General features: G+C 26.4%; 2 protein-coding genes across 2 annotated transcripts; one reads left to right on the forward strand and one right to left on the reverse strand.

Moving 5' to 3' along the window:
* Positions 1-312: 312 nt before the first annotated feature.
* LOC145834923 (uncharacterized) lies at positions 313-4,682 on the reverse strand. The gene is made up of 7 exons (XM_082942453.1): positions 4,521-4,682; positions 4,236-4,329; positions 4,029-4,093; positions 3,605-3,749; positions 1,874-2,033; positions 1,334-1,475; positions 313-645 (listed from the first exon to the last, which is right to left on the reverse strand). The coding sequence occupies exons 1-7, from the start codon at positions 4,599-4,601 to the stop codon at positions 610-612; spliced, it is 723 nt and encodes a 240-aa protein (XP_082798579.1). The 5' UTR covers positions 4,602-4,682; the 3' UTR covers positions 313-609.
* A 3,826-nt stretch (positions 4,683-8,508) lies between these two features.
* Positions 8,509-11,755, forward strand: LOC145833281 (uncharacterized). Its single transcript, XM_082940469.1, has 6 exons — positions 8,509-8,520; positions 8,663-8,785; positions 9,081-9,270; positions 9,865-10,071; positions 10,501-10,566; positions 11,679-11,755. Exons 1-6 carry the CDS (start codon positions 8,509-8,511, stop codon positions 11,753-11,755), a joined length of 675 nt encoding a protein of 224 aa, XP_082796595.1.
* The last annotated feature ends 8,009 nt before the right edge of the window (positions 11,756-19,764 follow it).

The raw sequence follows: 19,764 nt of genomic DNA on the forward strand, positions 1-19,764 counted from the left end.
CAACATATCTCTTAGGTCAACAAACACAAACACTTTTTGAAGTCGCATGTTATACACACCTTACTGTTTGCTTACTATTGACGTTGTCGTTTCAGTTTTGTTTACTGTACTCTTGAAAGTAGATTTTTTTAATACAAGCTTGAATTTGGTTGTAATAAGTATTTTTATTATCAATTAGTCACTGAGACAACTTAAAACTTACTGTTTAATTTTGTAAATACTCTACAGTTTTTACTTTATTTATTAACAACAAAAGTGAGAACTTAGAGAAAAAATTAAACAAAATAAAACTAGTGAAATAAATTAGTGTTCTTTTAATTTCTTTTTTGGTTTTTTGACTCATACTTTAAATCAATAAAAACTGGCTGATTTATTTTAACAATAAAAAAGTGCATAACTTGCACTCACAGTTATAATCGTCAGTTTTAATGTTGTTGAACACTAAACCGTTCAATTAAAACGTTAAGTTATACAGAAAAGCAATAAAAAAGTTTTGCGGCTACGTAAAACAAGTAGTAAGACGACAAGTACTAAAATACATAGAAGCACAGTGAAAAAACACAGAGGATTATCGCTATAAAGGTATTTTTCGCTGGGTGGCTTTAAAAATCATCTTTTGTTTCTTTTGTTCTTGCTCGGCGAAGTCTGGGGGAAAAAGTAAGCGTTTAGTAAAATAACTTGTCACTTTTAATCCAGCTAATCTACGTCGAGTGTTTTGTAGATTTAAGAAAAACTGTTATTGTTACTGATACGCGAGATAAACCAAAACTATAAAAACTCTTTTTGTCATGATTGGTATAAGTTTCAAGTTATGATGACGAAACATTGGATTAAAAAAGTTTAAACCTAGTAGTAGGTCAAAAAGCTTACAAAACAACTATTATAAAATGTAGTATTGTTATGGAGACGATAAACAATACGAAAAAATAAAAACTTTCTTATATAAGTAAAATTTACATACTGTACAGAAATATATTTTTATAACAGAAAAAGTTTGGATACATTTTTTTTTGTAAAAAATAGCCTGGTTATTAATTTTAATATTTTGCTTGCTAGCATTTCACGGCTTTTATTGAGTTATAAAAATTGTTGAAATGTTCAGATGGCTTAGAGATAAGCTTTTTAAAATACAAAATTGCCTTCAAATCAACTTTTAAGAGTCTCAAAAAAGTTAATAACAACCGAAACTACAAGTTTCTCAAGATTAAATAGTATTGTAGATAAAAAGCTTGTTTTGAAAATAATTTAATCTTAGCTTATTTTTTCATGTTTAAACCTATAAAAATAAAATTTTCCAAACCATAAACTTTATATTATATAAAATTTAACTGACCACTGGCGCGTCAGTACCAGTTGTGACTTGTGCGTCTTGTGCGTACACCAGCTGGGTGTGCGGTGTCCTCTGCACGTCCTGGTTGAAATTAACTCCGTCCTCCCTCATAAAGTCCTGTGGATACTGGTTACCGGCATCGGTTCTGTTTTATTAATTGAATTAGATAATTTTTTACAGTACATACAAATTAATTCGGTGGATTTTTATTAATTTAAAAAGCACACAAAAAAAAAAAGATTATAATTTAATTATTTTCGCTTACTTAAAATAAATTTTTAGTTTACTCTTATACATTTATAAAAAAAAAATTGTTAACGATAGTAGCTGTAACATGTAGTAGCTGTAAACATGTATATAATAAATACAAAAGTTTATCTAATACTTATTTTTAATCAGTAGGTATTTGTAACTGTAATTATATTAGTTAGATTAAATAATTGTCTAAAATGTATAATTTTAAAACTTTAAACTTCTTTACAAACGTAAACTATGCTTTGTTATATTTTTTGGTTAGTAGGTTAACAAATGTACCAAAAAAACCTTTTAATTGGCGGAAGAACCCTAACAGGGGGTCCTTGTCCGTTTTGCACAACATAGTACGGCACCGCACCATCGTCGAGTCTCTGGTTTCTCTGAAGTGTTTGCGTCATCAGCCATTGTTGCATCTGAGCGTTTTGTATCAGCATCAGCTCCATCAAGTCTGTAAAGATTATTTTTTTGTCTGTTTGAGCGGTAAGAAACTATTTTTTGGATTTGTTCATTTTTCTAAATGTTTTACAAAAAAAAAAATCTAATTAAAACTTATCTATAACAGTTTGCAAAGCTGAGAAGAGTTATTTTTTAAATACTAGTTTAGAATTTAGAAACTCGGTAGAGCTTTTCATAACTTACAAGTAGCGAAATGTACTTAGTATATAAAATTGTTTTTGTACAAGAATATTTTGATTTTTCCAATAAACTTTGCTTTCCTAGATTTCTAGGATTTTACTCCTTACTTACTTATATCTAATATTTTTGAATTACTAAACCTTAATATTTTTTTTCGATAAGGTGATACAAAAGTTTCTGTAATAAAAAATGTACGGGTTAAAACAAAATTGTTAATAAATTTCATTATAATAAAGCAACTTAGATTAAAACAAGTTATATGCCTTTATAAAAATACATTTAACTGCGACACTTTTAGTTAATTATTTTTTGCTAGTTCTTTTCTAACATTTCAGTTTTATATTTTTAATGCTGTTAAAAAAGTATAAAATTTCTAAGTGCCCTAAAAACTAATATGTACTTATAAAAATATCTATCAGTAAAAATTGTTTAACTGCTTATCCTTTAGTTTATTTAGTGTAAAAAATACTTTTTGTCAGATGAAAACTATTATCAAAAATGTTTTGTTTACAAAACAGGATAAAAAAAGTAAATACTTTCTTTTCATGTTGGTACATACGTTTCAATTTATTAAAAAAATCAAAGTCGTAAAAGCTCTAAAAACAAAAAAAAATCTAATAAATCAAAAAAATTTATTCTATTACAAAAATTCAAAACTGCAATACTTAAAAAAACTAACAGAACTAAGACACATGTATTAGTTTGTATAAAAGTTTACGCTCAGTTTATGTTAGGCTCAAACTTAAAAAAAAAGTTTCAATTTAAACAGGAATCTTATTGTAAGGTCAAAATGCAAATAAAGAAATCTGGAGCATAAAGTAGTTTATCAAAAATTTAGTTTTTATAAGATTAGAAGTATACAAATAAGTTTGCTTTAGAAATTTTATTTCTTAAAAATAAAATTGTGTCATATTTTAGTTTTAAAGAGCTTTTGGTTTAAAGTTTTTAGATTTTATTATAGTAAAATATTGTTTTTCATTGCTTATAATATGTTTAAAACATTATTTTCTACCGAATAGCTAAGCTTTGAACTTATAGTATAATTTTTAGTTGTGTTATAAGTGTTATAGAAGTTTTATTTTATTACCAACTTCGTTTTTTTACATATAATTTTAAAACCAACAAATTTTTTTCATTCAAAAATTATACTATAAGTTCAAAGCTTAGCTGTTTGGTAAAAAATAATGTTTTAAACAAAATATAAGCAATGAAAAACAATATTTTCAAATAAATCTTTTAAATTAAAACTAATACTTCATTCCATCTTAAAAAAACAAAACTTAGTATCACATACAAAATCTTGAACAACAAACTGGTGACAAATTAACTAAACTGAAGCCTACCAAGCATCATAAATAACATTTTACTTTTACAAGTTCTGACCTTTTTTAGTGTTTCCCTTTCTGTTCCAGAAGTTGTCATCTACCCACGGAGCCAAAGGTGGGTCAGCTCTTGATAAGGGTCGCGGGGTCAGAGGTGGTAAAGATTTAGCGTAGTTTCTATGTGTACCCCCATTGCCTAATTCTTCCTATGAAAAAAAAAATTTTAAGTTTTAGAATACTGAAATTTTGAAAATGTTCTAACGTTTTTAGTGACTTTAAACAAAACACAATTGAAAAAAGTTTTAAATGTTATTCATTTTGTTTACGTTTTTCATAGCTTTGTAAAAGTATGTGTTTATTTTCTAATTTAACTTTAAGGTTTGATAATAAAAAAAAACTCTTTGTACACTACTTGCTTTAACTTAAGTATATAGTTTTAAAACTAGTATTTGTTTTTTATCTGTAATAATAAACTTTAAACAAACCCATAGTTTTTGCAAAACTTCGTTTCTTCTATCTAATTTTTTCGTAAACCTCGATCTACGTCTCTCTATAATATAAAATAAAAAGCTTTAAAGTTGTTTTTAAAATAATTTTCACGCAGTAAAGCTTAAAATGCACTAACCGAAAGTTGGCGCTCTAACGTTTGTTTATAGTATCTATTGACAATGGTCACTAGGTGACCCACTAACCTGGAGGCAGCGGCGTTGGGGGCGCCACCGGGGAAGGCGTTCTCCTGCGTTCCCTGCGTGAGTACCTGGACCTGGCCGACGGCTGCTGCAGTTTCTGTTGATTTTTTTTTTTATAGAAATGATTCAGGCAATAAACAAAAACATAACTTTAAATTCTTTTTTGTACCTTTCAATCTTCGTTTTTAAAACAAAAGCTGATTAAAAAAAAAGATCAAAACTTTTAGACTTTAGCTTGAATTTTCTTGTTTTATTTAAATGAAATTGAAATATAATAAAAAAACTAACTCTGTCAATTAATCGTAGTTTAAGTCTCGTCAAGTCGTCTAACAGTTTCACATCGTTTCCGTATTCTGAATCTGTTGCCATACTTTTAGCTGTTTTGAGCTATTCTGCTCTTTAAAGGAAGTTTTTGAAGAAAATAAAACTGGATTGAGTTTTTTATTTAATTTTTAAAACCTGTAACACAATATTTTTCAAATATTTAAGCTTAAAAAAAACCTTTTTGGTGGTAACAAACCATATAAAAAGTAGCAAAATTATATTCTCCTTATTTTCTAGCTCAACAAAAAAACTTTGGCCTCTACAACTCTTATCTGCTGAAAAACTTATCTAATCACTAAAGTAACACCCGGGCTATCGCCGAGCCGATCTGATCGAAATGAGCCAGTTGCGTCCCGTCTAATGTTTGTAGAAGCGACGAAACAATGAAAGCGTCGAGGTGAAAAAAGGCGTATTGGATGTATTTAGCGATTATCGGAAAACTTTCTCTCGCACACCGATGTGTTTTCGGTTGCCATGCCACATCGGTAGGCCAGCAGTGGGTTTGTTATAGTGACGCAACAATGCCAAGGTGCAGCCGTCAAAGTTATTATGACGTCACACATTATCGAGATGATACATTGTTGCGCAGTCAAGTAAGACCGACATAATGGGTGTTTTTCACGATGTAATGAAACGCGACATGATGCTTCCTACTACGTTTGCTATTATCTTCAATTATCTTTATTTGTTCTGTAAATCTGTTTAATAGCTGTACCTGCTTTTAAAATAAACCGCTGCTACTACATAGTAATCCTTTGACCTGGTTTTGATTTCGTTGCTATTTTCTTAAAGCTGTATACAACAACTGTACAAACGTCTTACACAAGCTACTTTGCATTTTAAAATGTTACAATCTAACAGTATTTAAGGAGAAGTTGTAGACTTTTATTTTGAGAAGTTATTTTTAATACTTTTTTTAGACGAAAATTACATTTTAATGGTTATATGTATCAAAACTTGAACAACATAATCGATTTTTCCTACAAACTTTTACGATTGTTTGCATTTAAACCTTATATATATAACACTACGCTATCAATCACTATTTCAGTCAAGTATTCAAAACTTAAAAAAATAAAACTGCTGGTCACTTCTTTGTACTTGTGTATCGTAATGTCCATCAATCATGTTGTTTTTGTCAGACAAAGCTAAAGTTTGTATTCTGTTTTGTACTATTGCTTACCACATACTTTTCTTTTAATAAAGATGTATAAACCATTCTTTTCCGCCGGCTTTGATTAATACGTTTAAAACTAAACAGGTGCTAATAATCAAGACGTATAAAAAGAAAACAAGGTGTGGTTTTTCAAAACTTAATTTCTTATAAACTTTTTATTTCGAAAAAATGTTTTATAAGATAAATTAACAAAACAAGTTTTCATAGACGAAGTTATACTAAATAAACTTAAAATTTATTACCACAACAACAGCACGTGCATAGATAGTAATACAATGTTCATGTTTATTAGCCAGGTTTTATCCACAATTTAATCCTGGCTATATGGAAATGAATTCGAAAGCTATTGAACAAACAGCCTTGTTTTGTTAAAAGCATATACTATAGACCGCAATCATCTTAAGGCTTTGAATAAATATTAGAAATGTGCATAGTGTGAAATATCTTTAAAGTTTGATCAGCATTAAGTGAGTAAAGACATGTGAAAACTCACATTTTTTCCTTGGGTAAACATGTTTTCAAGCTGCTAGAAAGTGATATGTGTCATAAGCACACAACTTTATGCGTACTAATTAAAAACACAAAGAACAAACACGAGCATTGTTAGTAGAGCTTTTAAACATTTTAATCTGCTTTTTAAAGCATTGATCAAAGATAAACAAAAGTATAAATGCGTACATAAAAAACAATGAATTAGATTAAGGATTGATAAGACTTTAAAAGTTCTATTTCACAGTTAAAAAAATCTAAAAATTTACTTATGTCATGTATCTGTAGGTTTTAAACTGTATAAAGCCATAGTTTACGTTTTTGTTATTGTAATAAGCCGTGTACTACCATTAGTTTTTTATTTAATGTATGAGTACCTTCAACCACAAAACATACCTACTAGTAATTTTTGATTTAAGATTGAAGTGATACTAAAACCAGACCCAAAATCACCGTATAACTAGTATTAACATTAATAATTACTGTTTTATTTATCTGCAAATCTATTTGTGTCCATAAACCTCGTTTGCGAAGCTAATCCTCCAACTTTTAAGCCCTTAATCTGCTCAGCGCGAAAGACACGCAAACTCGCACGTCTCAGCTTCCTTAGAGCGGCCAATTAAATCACAAATATTTTCATACTGACGTCACTTTCACACGAGAGTTATGCGTGACGTCACAGTGCTCAAGTCTGCCCGCAGACAGCTGATTCTGGCTGATGCGCGATATATACGAGTGAGTTCAATCGACTCCCTTGCATTTCATTGGTAAGCCGAGAAGTTTGTAGTTTTGTTTGTTGTGAACGAAAAATGAATTTTCAGGGAGTTGTTGTTACTATACTGGTCCAAATAGTGTGTGAGACTGCAGCAAAACAAAGTGCGTTACTTTAATTTTTTACGAAAATTTTTGAAATCAATTTTTTTTTTCAATTGTTCAAGAACTGACACATAGAGAACAACTTTTATGATATTTTTGAAAAGTTGGCATTTTTTATATTAGCAACTGTCCAGATTTTTTTTTGTAATTTTTAAGTAATTTTTGAAACTTGAGTAGTTATATAAGTTTTTTGTAAGTTCATAAAAGCAATCAACAAAAAATTGATTTGAAACATTCATTAAATAGTCACGATCGATTACTATTGGTTACACAAACAGAATATTTGTAAAGTTTATTTAAAAAAGTGTTATTTAAGTCCGTTTTTAACAAGCTATTTTGACTATAAAAGACGAAGCGACCGGAAATCTTGCTTGATAAGATACTATTTATACGATTAATCCTGCATGTTTGCTGTTCTATGGTATAAGTCTAAATAATTTTTACTTAAATTTAATAAGTTCATTGAAATAAATTATGTTTTACCAACAGATCTAATAGAAATAAACTTATAAAATTTCTAAAAATAAACAGATTTTCTGTTAGTTTTTTTTTATTTTGTGTTTTTACATCTAAAATTATACACTTTTTCTATCAATGAGAAACTTCACTTTTGAAACTGTTTCTATTTTTTTTTTGGAGTTAAAAAGTTGTAACTATTTTTATAACAAAAACATAAATAGTGTCAAAAAATATTGTTCTAGCAGCTTCTAAAAGCAATGAAATACTTTTGTAGTAGTACTTTATTGGAAGCGATATACGTTTTTTTTTCCTTATTTAGCTCAACACTTTCTGAAAAATCTCAGTTTTACAAAATTTCCTTAAAAATTATTTCGATTCAGGCTTGAGGTAAAAAAAAATATCTACTTTCAATATTAAACACACAACAACTTTGTATAGTTAAAAGCCTTTAATTTTACGTTATCACATACTATGTAAATCTAATGTAATTATATTAAAAAAGTAATTTAAACAAATTAAAATACAGTGCCACGTCATGGATCTGACATACTTCATAGGCCTGACGACGTTATTGGTACGAAATGTGGGGACACAGTAGAATTGTCATGTGTTGCGAGGTCTACATCCAGTAAAACTGTCGTTAGTAATTGTGTTTCAGTACAGATTTGATCTATATAAATTTTATTAGCATTTTATACTTTCAAAGACAGAGTTATTGCAGTGTCATTAACTATTTTTTTAATACTTAAGACAAATTAAAAAGAACAACACTTAAAAACAAATTCAAATTTATTGTTTTTGCTACTGTATAAAATATAACTTTTTTAAGTTTATTGTTAACTTAATTCGAGTGTTAAAAAATGCTTAAACAACTTAAAAAAAAAGTTTTTTCAGATTTTTAAAAGTTTTGTTAATATTTTTTTTTTTGTAAGTACCAAACCTTTGTAAAACATGTGTTTTAATGTATGAGTTTCGCAAACATAGCTAATGACATCATCATACACCTCTACTGAAGTCACACGCACAATTAACATGTAATCTAATTACGACTCGGTTAGCGTAGTAGTCAGTCTTTTAACAATCTAATTGGTGAACTTATTTACAGGAGCCTGAATTTATATCGAGCTTGCCCGAAATAGAATGGTGGTCCAAAACTTTTGATGATAAAAAATCGGATCATGTTTTGGAGAAAATGGTTGAAAGTGGAGAAATTGAAATAAAAGTAGAGGTAAATACAATCAAGTTTTAGTTAAGCATTGGTACAGATACAGATTAGCAAGTAATTTGTGCAACTTGATATGTATGTCAAACACAGTTTGTTTCAAAATCTGCAACTAAAATGATAACTAAAATTCAAAAACTTCACATATCAAGCAATAATCGGTTTTGTTTTTATGAACATAAATCTAGTTTGTTTGATTTAAAACATTTGTTGTACAAAAAGGTTATTTAGTTATAAAACTTATAAAAATAGAAAAAAGTTTTGAAAAAGCGTACAAAACAAATGTCTGAAAACGTTAAAGGTACTCAAAGTAGTGAGAAGCACTTTGGTCATCAAAAACGTTAAAAAATCAGACGAAGGGATATACCAGTGCCGTGCCAGCTCCAATGAAAAGCGAAACAACCCGGATGTTAATTTCTATCAGTACTGGGCAATAGAAGAAGCTCCAATCAAGAATCTTGTATGTCCTAAATCTGAGAACAATACAGAAAGTAAGTGATTTGTATCTAGAAAGTTGATTGTTTAAACTAAAGCAAAAATTTCAAAAATGTTCAAAACCAATTAGTAAGTATTTTTAAGTTTATAGATTTTAAACTATGTCATAAATATTTTTTTGAAAACATCTACAAATTTACTTTATTCGTTCTGTTAGAACTATAAATAACATCCTTTTGTTATCAACCAAAATTGTAATTCATTTTGACCGCAAAAGTTCACTAAGCCTAATTGACTCTGCTGCTTTCCAATCAAAACTTCAAGAACGGTTATAAAAAGCCACAACAAAGAATAACTGAAATGCAAAATATTTAAAGTATTCTGATAAATTTTCATGCTTTGTTTATCAGCTGCTGTCTGTTGCGCAGTTTGAACTTTTAAACATTTAAACTTTAGTTTTGCGGTTTTATATGTCTGTTTACAAAGTAAAATTAAACATATGTTGATGAAAGCAGTTTTTATTTAACTGACAACTTTAAAAGTATCAATGCGAGTTAATTTTTTAAGATTCGATACTTTATGAATATTTCAGAGCTAAGATATGTAAAAACAAATAAAAACATTTTTTCAACATCAGTGTAAATCTGCAGATAATAAAAAAACGGATGACAATTTGACAAAAAGAAGCAATTTAAGTATAAAGAAACGCAACGAGTTAATTGAAAATAATAACAGCTTTGAAAAAGCAACGAACTCGGAAAATTCCACTGAAATTATTTATTTAGACGACTTTGAAAGCATTAAATTTAAAGAACATGAAAACAACCGAAAATTGAGACCTCAAAATAACTCTTCAGGTAAGAAATATTTTCTTTCGCAAGTTTTTTCTTAAAGCAAAATACACTATCAGACAGACATACATTTTTTCTTTTAAAATTAATTTTATGTTACTCAGTTTTTATAAAACTTTCATTTAAAGTATATATATAATAGGTATATACGTTTTCTGTTAAATTTGATATCTTAAACAATTTCATTACAAATTCAAAATTTTATGTACGCTTTTTATCATAGTTTAAGTTTAAAGTCCGTAGAAATTTTGAATTAGTTTACTTAAGTTATAAAAAATATGTTTAGAAATCTAAAATTTTGCATTCAGTTGTAAAACTTGAAAAAGCTGCTTTTAAACGATATTTACACATTTATTTAACTTTGAATTTTTTAAATGCATATGTAGTTAATAAATATTATATCACTAACATTAAAAAAAATATGTATTTAAACAGAGACATTTGAAATATATTTCGAGCCATCTAACAAGCCTTCAGCTTCAGCCGCTTACTCCTCGTCAGGTTTGCAGGAACTATATTAAATCAGTTTATTTGCAGTTTTTTGTAATATACTTTAATATAAATACTTTTGTAGTCCACTTAACTAGCTTTAAAAAGACATGATAAAATTTCAGTTATAATCGATCTATAGAAAACTACACCATAAATAGCAGCCAAGTAAATGAACTTACAACTTTTAAAAGTGAGTTCGTTTTCACGTGTATAAGAACGATGATCACTGAAAATATTCTAATAAAAGACAATGAAAGTTTACCATATTGTATATATAGTAAACTTAAACATTTAATTTCCTGCGATCATCGTGATTATACACGTGAAACAAATTCTATAAAAAAAAAGTCACCTAAAAAGTTAAAAAAAAAAAAACATAACATATATAAAAAATAATAATACATGTCCAAATACATTTTCTCTGCCTCATACGAATTTAAACATTTAGTTGATGTTGTTTTAACCACAATGGTCAGCTTGACAAGTCAAAAGGACAAAAGCGTAATTCGGTAGCCGGGAGAGCGTCTCCTCGTACAACAACTAATTCAATGTAAATTGGCCAATTTGTAAACATATTTGCCTGTTATGGTCATTCCATGCTCAGCTGTGCTTAATTGATCTTTCCGATTTTTGACCGTTTCAAGCGGATGTTTTAATTTTGATAAGTTTTAATGAACGGATAAATTTTTGTCGTTGTAGGAAATAACTTGTTTTGATAGTTTAGAATAAATAATTACAACATCAGTCAGTGAATTAGTTGAAGGTCATTTTAAGTATTTTTATTGTTATAACATTTTTGCGAAAGAAATTAAAAAACAACATAAAAAATAAAGTGTTTGTCGACTAAACAACAAATTTAGTTTTTTTCAATCTTCTTCAACTAGCTTTGGAAATTTGCTTTTCAGTAAACAAAGTAGTACAAAACTTATTTATTGTACTAAAGTTTTTTTTAAAGCTGATTTAGTTATAGAAAAATATAAGTTACTTAAAATTGATATATACACAGAGTGTTTTTTGTATGTCAATTATAACTGTTTTATGTAATCCGACTCATATACTCAACAGAATTTATTGTTTATTAAAAGAGAAATTGAATTATTAATAATTAATATAAATTACAGGTTTTCGCAATGAAACAGCAGCAAATTGGATTTCGCAATTTCTGCTTGTTATATTGCTGCTGTTAACGTGGAATTGATTGGAAGGTAATACTACAGACAACAACTGTTTTACAGAATCACACAGCTTATTCATATCTGCAATAGTTAATCATTGTGCTTGCCAGACATTTAATTATCAACTAATTTATTATTAAAAAAAGTTAAACGTTTGTAATCTTAAAGAAAATTTTGTGTACTTTTTTGTTTAAACTTTTATGCTTAGAAATTATTTTATAACGAATAAATTTTCAAAAATTTTAAATATTTTATTTTGTGACATTTTTCTAAAAAAATGTTTATATTAGTAAAAACGATCGAAACATAGTTATTAAACTCTAAATATAATTCAATAATAATTCATCAAATCTAGTTTTAAGTTACAATAACTTTTAACAAACTTTATGATTAAAAAATATTTTTTCTACATGTTGTACTTTTGTTTTACAAGTAGCAATGCTACAAAGAAAAATAATTTGAGCTAAAATTCAAAAGCTTTAAGAAATTTAGCTATAAAGGAAATTTAGTCAATTACTTTCTATATTTTTCTATAGTCTTCTATAAGTTTTTTAATTAAAATAAGTATATTAGGTTAACAAGATCAGTTCTGAAGCTATGATACATAAAAAAACGTTGAAAGATTTAACGTAGTTTCCTTAACTTAAGCTTATTATAGAAATTAGGTAGTTTAAATAAAACTTTAATTTTAAAACAAAAAGCTGGTGTAAAAAATTCAAAATTAACAAAAACTAAAAACTTTTATAGTATTGAATCATTCTAAAAAAATATTTAGTTTAAAAAAAGACAAATACACCACTCATAAACACTTAAAGTATTTATAAACCCTTAATTAATCTTAAAAGTTTTTTATTTTAATGATCGTTATTTGTAGCTTTTAACGACTTTGCTGTAAAAAAACTTTGAATATGTATTAAATACAACTGCTTCTAATTTTGTTTGTTTGAAAAGTTTCTTGATTAGTTACAAACTCTTTTACATTAATATCGACATGATTTTTGTAACTTTCGAAGGTTTAATTTCGATAAAAAGCTTAAAAAACTATATTCAAGCATAAATATGTTTAAACTAATGTTATGATAATAAAAAGTTAGTTAAACTGAATGACTAATTTCTTTAAATAGTAATTTTAGTAAAGGCTTACTTGAATTCGAAAATCTTGTATGTTTTGTTCAAAAAGATGATAAAATAAAAAAGACGTTCTATATAAGAAGACTTTCAAATTTTTATAAAAAGCTTACTACGGTAATAAAGTAATTTTTTGTTGTTTAAAAAGTTAGCCAGAGTTAAAAGTTTAATTCTAAAAAATAAAACTCCTATTATGATATAAATTCAAGATTAAAATATTAAGTTTAACAGATTATAAAATGAAATATGTTTTTTAGAAAAAACAAAAGTATTACAGCAGTTTACATATTTTGATTTGAAAAATTTTTATTCGCAAACAAAAAGCAAATTAAATAACAAATTACTGTACTAGTTACTGTTATTTATTTTAGCGCAATATAAAATGAAGTATATGGTTATCATAACTAGAATAAATTGTGTATGTACTAAGAGTTTTGATCCACAATTTAATTTAGTTAAAAACATATAAAGCTAAAACTTTATAAAAACTATTGAACATTTAAAGATACAAACTTATTAAAGTAGTATGCTCCTGTGCTAAAACTAATAAATTTTCACCAGTACAAGTTTGTTCTAGATCAGGGTTTTCCAAAATGGGCCAATTGCCCGCCTTGGGAGCCATTACAGAAATTTAGGGGGCCATGAGCACCAAAGGTGCTAAAGAGGGGGCCATGAGTTGAAATTTACACTAGACATTCTGGAGCTGATAGGAGATCAAAAAACGTCTTAGGTGTATTTAAGAGTAATTTTGGAAGTCATACTAGATACTATGGTAATGATTCAGAAGTTTAGGGTACAATAACTAGAAAAGAGGGAGCGATGAGGCCATAACTTCAGGGTGGCCACTTAACCTGGAATCCTAAAAAACCCTGGAATTTGACAATTTTAGTCTAAGAAAAAAGGAAAAACCTGGATTTCTAAATAACTTTTACATGTTAAGTAGTAAAATTTTGATTTCAAAGGAAAAATCAATCATATGTATATAAACTTTTTGTCAACATCAAATTTTTTTTATTAAAGATACGTTTAAAGTAGCTTTACAGTCTCTTTTCAATTTAGTTATACTACTTAACACAGTTTTTGACCTTAAACTTAATTTTAGACAAAAAATAGGCCCAAAAACGTGTACTTTCAAAAACCTGGAAGAAGTTTCTCAAAAACCAACGGCCAACCTGTAATTTGAAACTTAGACTAGATATTCTGGAGTTGATAATGATGAGCAAAAAAAAAAATGATGTGTGTATTCAAAGAGAAATCTTGTCGGAGGGGGCCATAGCTTTTATTACTTCTTTAAAGGGGGCCTTACGAAAAATGTTTGGAAACCCTGTTCTAGATATACGGGCTTGAATTGTGGAACACTAAGCTTTTAAACCTGATTTCGATTTAAGATAGTAACTTTAAATTATATTCTTTTTAAATAAAATAATAACATTGATAAGGTACGCACCCGTATAAAGTACGTACTAAAACTCAAAAATGAGTTAGATCATTATTTCCTGATTAAAAAATCGAACGAAGTTAAATGGACAAAAACGTGACCTTAATATGATTAATGTACATAACTTACTTTTAAAACGATTTAAAAAATCTATAATCTATAAAATAAACTTACATAGACCATATTCATGTTTAAAATAAGTTGACAATAGCTAATTTTGGATGTGAAAATAAAATAAAAAATTGTAAAGTTTGTTTGCATGAAACTTTTAAACATTGAAACATTAAAACATTTTTGCATGAATTCAAAGTGTGTACCTTATAAAGATCCCTAAAGTATTTACAAAATTTCTATTAAAAAAGTTAATAATCTCTTTTTTTAAATTTTATTATGTAACCATTGGTTTTAAAAAATAAACTTTAAAAAGTTTAAAAATTTGATAAAGAAGGCTTCTTTAAAATACTTTATAGATAAAACTAGAATAACTAAACTACTATGGAATTTTAGTTATTCTTGTTTCATTTATACCATGGAACTGCATAGCCAGTTTTTAGATTTAGCTATAAAAACATGTTTTTGTTGAAATAAATTCGTATTGTAGTTGTGGATAAAGAATCATGTAAAGCTAGATGGAATCTGTACGGCTTTTAACAAGTATGAAAAACCGTTTGGATAGAACAATATTGATTATATGTTGTGTGAAAAGGTTAGAAGTTTTAATAAAACTCACGTCCAGTTTTCATATTTTTATTTATAAGCTTGCGTCATAACATTTACAACCCATTTTATAAATAAACCAAAACCATATTATCTTGCGTCATGAGGTTTAACGTCATAGATACTATAAAATCGACTATATATTTCGTTAAATACAACTCCCTATGTTTTCATTTACTAATAGCTAGAGTAGTTATAGTTGTACATAGACAACATGTATTTTTTAAAGTTGTTTTTTAATAACTAAATATCTAAGTTACGTATGGAAGTATAGCAATCTAAAAAACTTTGAGTCTGTTGTTACCTAAAAACACAGTTTTTTTTATAAATAAAATTTATACAATTTACACTTTAATTGTGATTTTTGTAAAATTATAAAAACTGTTTGCATTTAAGCTATTAGAAGTTGTGGTACCTTTTAAAATGCAGCCATATTATCAGAGTTTTTAAGTAGAAATACTGTTTTTGTCTTTAATTTTTTTTTTTTTAATATAATTAAAAACTCATAAAAGTAAAAGCAATGTTCTTCTAAAAATTAAAACCATGAAAGTTCAAAATAATATTTAAACACAGGCATTTAAACGTAGCTGTTTAATTATTTCTACATAAACTAGAAAACAAATTTACGGGAAATAAATTACTAAATGCTATCAAAATTTTTGCATTTATTTAGTTTTGTTTAAATATTAAATAACTGCATTATGAATAAAAAATGAGTGAAAAATAAATAAAAATTGAATTTTTTTATTTGAAGATTTTTTGAATTATATTTGCCAGTGTAGAAGTTTTTTTTGCAATAAAGTTCAACGTTTTGCATTTTCATATCGATTAACATAGAACTGCATTCCACTGTCATAAACAATTAAACAGACAGAATACAAATTTTTATTTTTAGATTGAAAACATGAAATCGATACTTGTTGTTAGACATCAGCTAAGTATTTTTTCGTAAAAAAAAACTCTTTATTTGCTGTTGATAAAAACCTAACTTTATCACTTTTAAAAAGTAAGGCCTTATATAAGTATCTTAAAACTGTAATTTTATTTTTAATTACTATCGTTTTAAAAATTGAACGAACTATTTTTGTGTAATGCTAGGTATGTTGCAACGCATCAATAGCTTAGGGTATGTTTTTAAAACACTTTGCAATGAGAAAACTAATACTTGTTTTCATTTTAAATGAATCGGTTCGTTTTTATTTTTCAGTTGTATGTATACTTAGTTTCTTATAATTTAATGAGCATTAAACAGTATAAAAAATTCCATGGTTTTTTTTTTTAGTTATGTATTTCGTTTTAGTGAAGTCTTTTCAAGATATATTAGAAAAATTGACAAAAGTTGAACAATAAATTAAAATATACTCTAAATATTTTTTTAATGAAATTATTACCCTTTTGTGTACCTACAAAAAAAAACTTTAACAAAATTTTTAGGGAAAATTTGGTAACACAAATTATGAACAGTAAGTAAAAAATCTAATTTTAGTAGTTTTTTACGGTTTACATGCTTGCAATCATTAAAAATAGTGAGCTTATTCAATGTTTTCAGATAAAATATCTCGTCTAAATACTTTTACTTTGTTCACTTCACAAACAAAACTGTTTAAAGTCAATTCAAGTGTACGTTAAATTATTGAAAAAACTATTAAAAATAAACTTTATAAATAATTTAAAGAATAACAATAAATAAGTAGACAAAAAAATAAAGTTAATTTTTGTAAAGAACTAATATCAGTTTAAAACAAAACATGTTGTCAATTAGTTTCATTGTGGAAAAAAATAAATAATGATAACTTTATATGATAGTTCTATCAATAAACTAAAGAAACATTTACCTAGGTTGTTAACTTTTTTCATACATTTAAAAAGATTTACTTTTTTTTTGTTTATTAAAGTGTAAAAAAAAATGTATTTAATTTTAAAAAATACTTGTAGTTTTATATATCTTTAGGACAGTAGTTTTTTACTAAGCCTTGTATGTGAATTTTTGCAATTGAAAACAAACTAGTTTATACAAAAGTGGAACTAAAACATTATAAACAAATAAAGTTTGGCAGCATTTAGATTTTATAAGTAAACCAAAATAACCGCAACACAACACCTTATATATATATATTACAATCGGTAAACTTGGCTTATAGTTTAACAAGTTTCTTCTATTTCGGAAGCCTATTAATCAGCTTACAATGACATGAATGACATGAAGCATAATAAAGTACGACGCGTTACGTCTTTTAGATCATTTATTAAAAAAGAAGTATGTACTAATGTTACATTTAAAGTGTAAAAAGTATAAGCTCAAATACCTTCGAAATATTAAGTGTTAGCTGTAAAAGTAAAAACATAATTAGCTTTGAGCACGAATCTACTCTTTTTACTTACTGGAAAGTTTTTGAGACAATAAAGATATAAATTATTAACTGAGATAATTTTTCGTACTGGAACTTTTTAGACTTGTTTCAAACTGTTGTATTAAGTTTTTCTAGTTGTTACTCTAACTATATTTTTAAGGTTCAATTTAAATTGAAAGATTTTACCGATTTTTTAAAAGTAATAATCGACCAGATGAAAAATTTGTTACAGTAAAAGCAGCTATTATCAGAATGAAGTTCAAAAAAGTTTTTGTGTTGCGCTTTGTTAAAAATACTAACTAAATTTTAAAAATGCTAGTTTTGTGTTGTAACATTTTTTAAATTGAAATTAGAGACTAGCTTAGTATTTAAAATTTCAATTAAAATAAAAAACGTTACTATAAATGACGTATAATATAGTTTTATTAAAATAAGTTTGATTAAAAGTATATTTAATAATTTTAGCTTTACACAACTAACTTTTAAAAACGTTTTATTGAGTTTGTTTAACTCTTACTTAAAACTGAACTCGAAACCGAAAAATTATATTGTTTATTAATTAAAGAAATTAATTATTTTGATTGTTAGTTTATTATAAAAAAATGTGCGTTTCAAACTACAAACAAAACTAGTGTTCAAACGATAAAAGCAAAATTAGCAAAAATTAAGCTTTACAAACTTGTAGTTATGTACAAAAACCAACAACCTTCAGAAAAAATTCTGATTTACCCCGACTCTTTGTAAACAGAAAGTAAACATTAAAGTTACATCCGTCAAACACCTTGCGGTTTGGCTCCTTTTTTAAATGTAAACATTCATTTTATAGTGAGCTGTTTAAAAAGGTTTAGAAGAAAGTTTATAAAGTCCCTTTCAAATACTGCAACTTTTGTTTAGAGAAATATTAAAGCTGTTATGTTCAAGTAAACTGAGAAACTTTTTTCTTGACTGTTCTAAAAATTTACATTGAGTTTATATTATACTTAGTTTGTTATTTCATGTAAATAATTAATGAAATAAGTTTTTTATAGTAAGAGAAAGTAAGTAAATAGTTAATTGAAGGTATTAAAACAACTAAAAAAAACATTTTCACATTTAAAAGTTATTAGAAAAAGAAAAGATATAAAAAAAAATTATACTCGACTGATTATAGTATTCAAAATAAATGCAAGAGTATGCAATTAACAATAAAGTTACAATAGCTCAATTTCTGACCAGGAAGTAAGAAAAAAAGACAAACTTGAAAATAATAGACAAAAATAAACTGCAGTTTAATTTGCATTTAGTTTAACTACGTGCAAAAACTGTATAAAAGCTTCGGCAACTCATAGTAAAAGTATAATATATTACCTAGGTATGCAAGATTTGTATTTTGAGTTTTCTAGTCTTTCTAGTTGTTTGATTTACGATTTTGAAAACAAATGATAAAATATTAACTTTTTTTAATTTGTTTAGAAGCTTTTAGTATGAAAAACTTAACAAACTATTTTCAAACGAAACAAAATTTTATTTTGTATAATGTATATATTAGCCTTTGTTAAAAACTTAATTAATTTATTAACAAGTATCAATTAGTCATTTTTATAAAAAGAATTATGTATAATTATTTTGTAACTTAGAATTATTTCTTAAATAGTCTATATACTTTGTACAACTTCATTACAAATGATTTACTTGATTAAATTTCAAAAAATTCATACTTTTACCATATGACGTAAACTTTTACTTATTTTTACGTATATATTTATTTTAGATTATCTTTTAAGATGTAATAAAAAAAATTAAAAAGTTTTTTTTTGTTTTTGCCGTAATTGTTGGTAAGTTAGGTAAGCGGTATACTTAATAAACAACTTATTACCTTTTAAGAAGACTTCGTTAAAAATTTCATAATAAAAAAATCACTTTTTTTTTTGACCGATATTTATTTTAAACGTTGAACTGAGTTAGAAGTAAACTTGAAAAACGTATATTCAAATTTTAAGGCAAGTTTTTAAGTTCATAAAAATGTAAAAGATAATGTCAGATTGTGACTGAGTAGCAAGTTTTATTAATTTTTTTTCCGAGAATTCGTTGTAAACTTAAAGCTGTTAAAAATCAATTCGTAATACATTATGTTAAACACGGTAAGGAAGTTTAGTGTTCATATCTTAAGAAAAAATATGTAAAGAAAAATTATTCTAAACTAGGTTATTTTTACTTTAAAGATAGTAGCCGAAGTAAGAAGGTTATTTATGATTCAGTTGTATATTAAAAAACCAAAATAAAGTTTGTTTTACAAAAACTTTCAAATAAAGCAAAGTAAATTTGCAAAATTGTTATTTTTGTATTTTAGTTGGTACAAAACACGTAAAACAGTAGTAGAATGAATGAAAATAATTTTAAAACATCCAAGGACACAAAC

This window comes from Thalia democratica, chromosome 4 (assembly GCF_965202585.1).
Source record: "Thalia democratica chromosome 4, ktThaDemo2.hap1.1, whole genome shotgun sequence".
Taxonomy (NCBI): Eukaryota; Metazoa; Chordata; class Thaliacea; order Salpida; family Salpidae; genus Thalia; species Thalia democratica.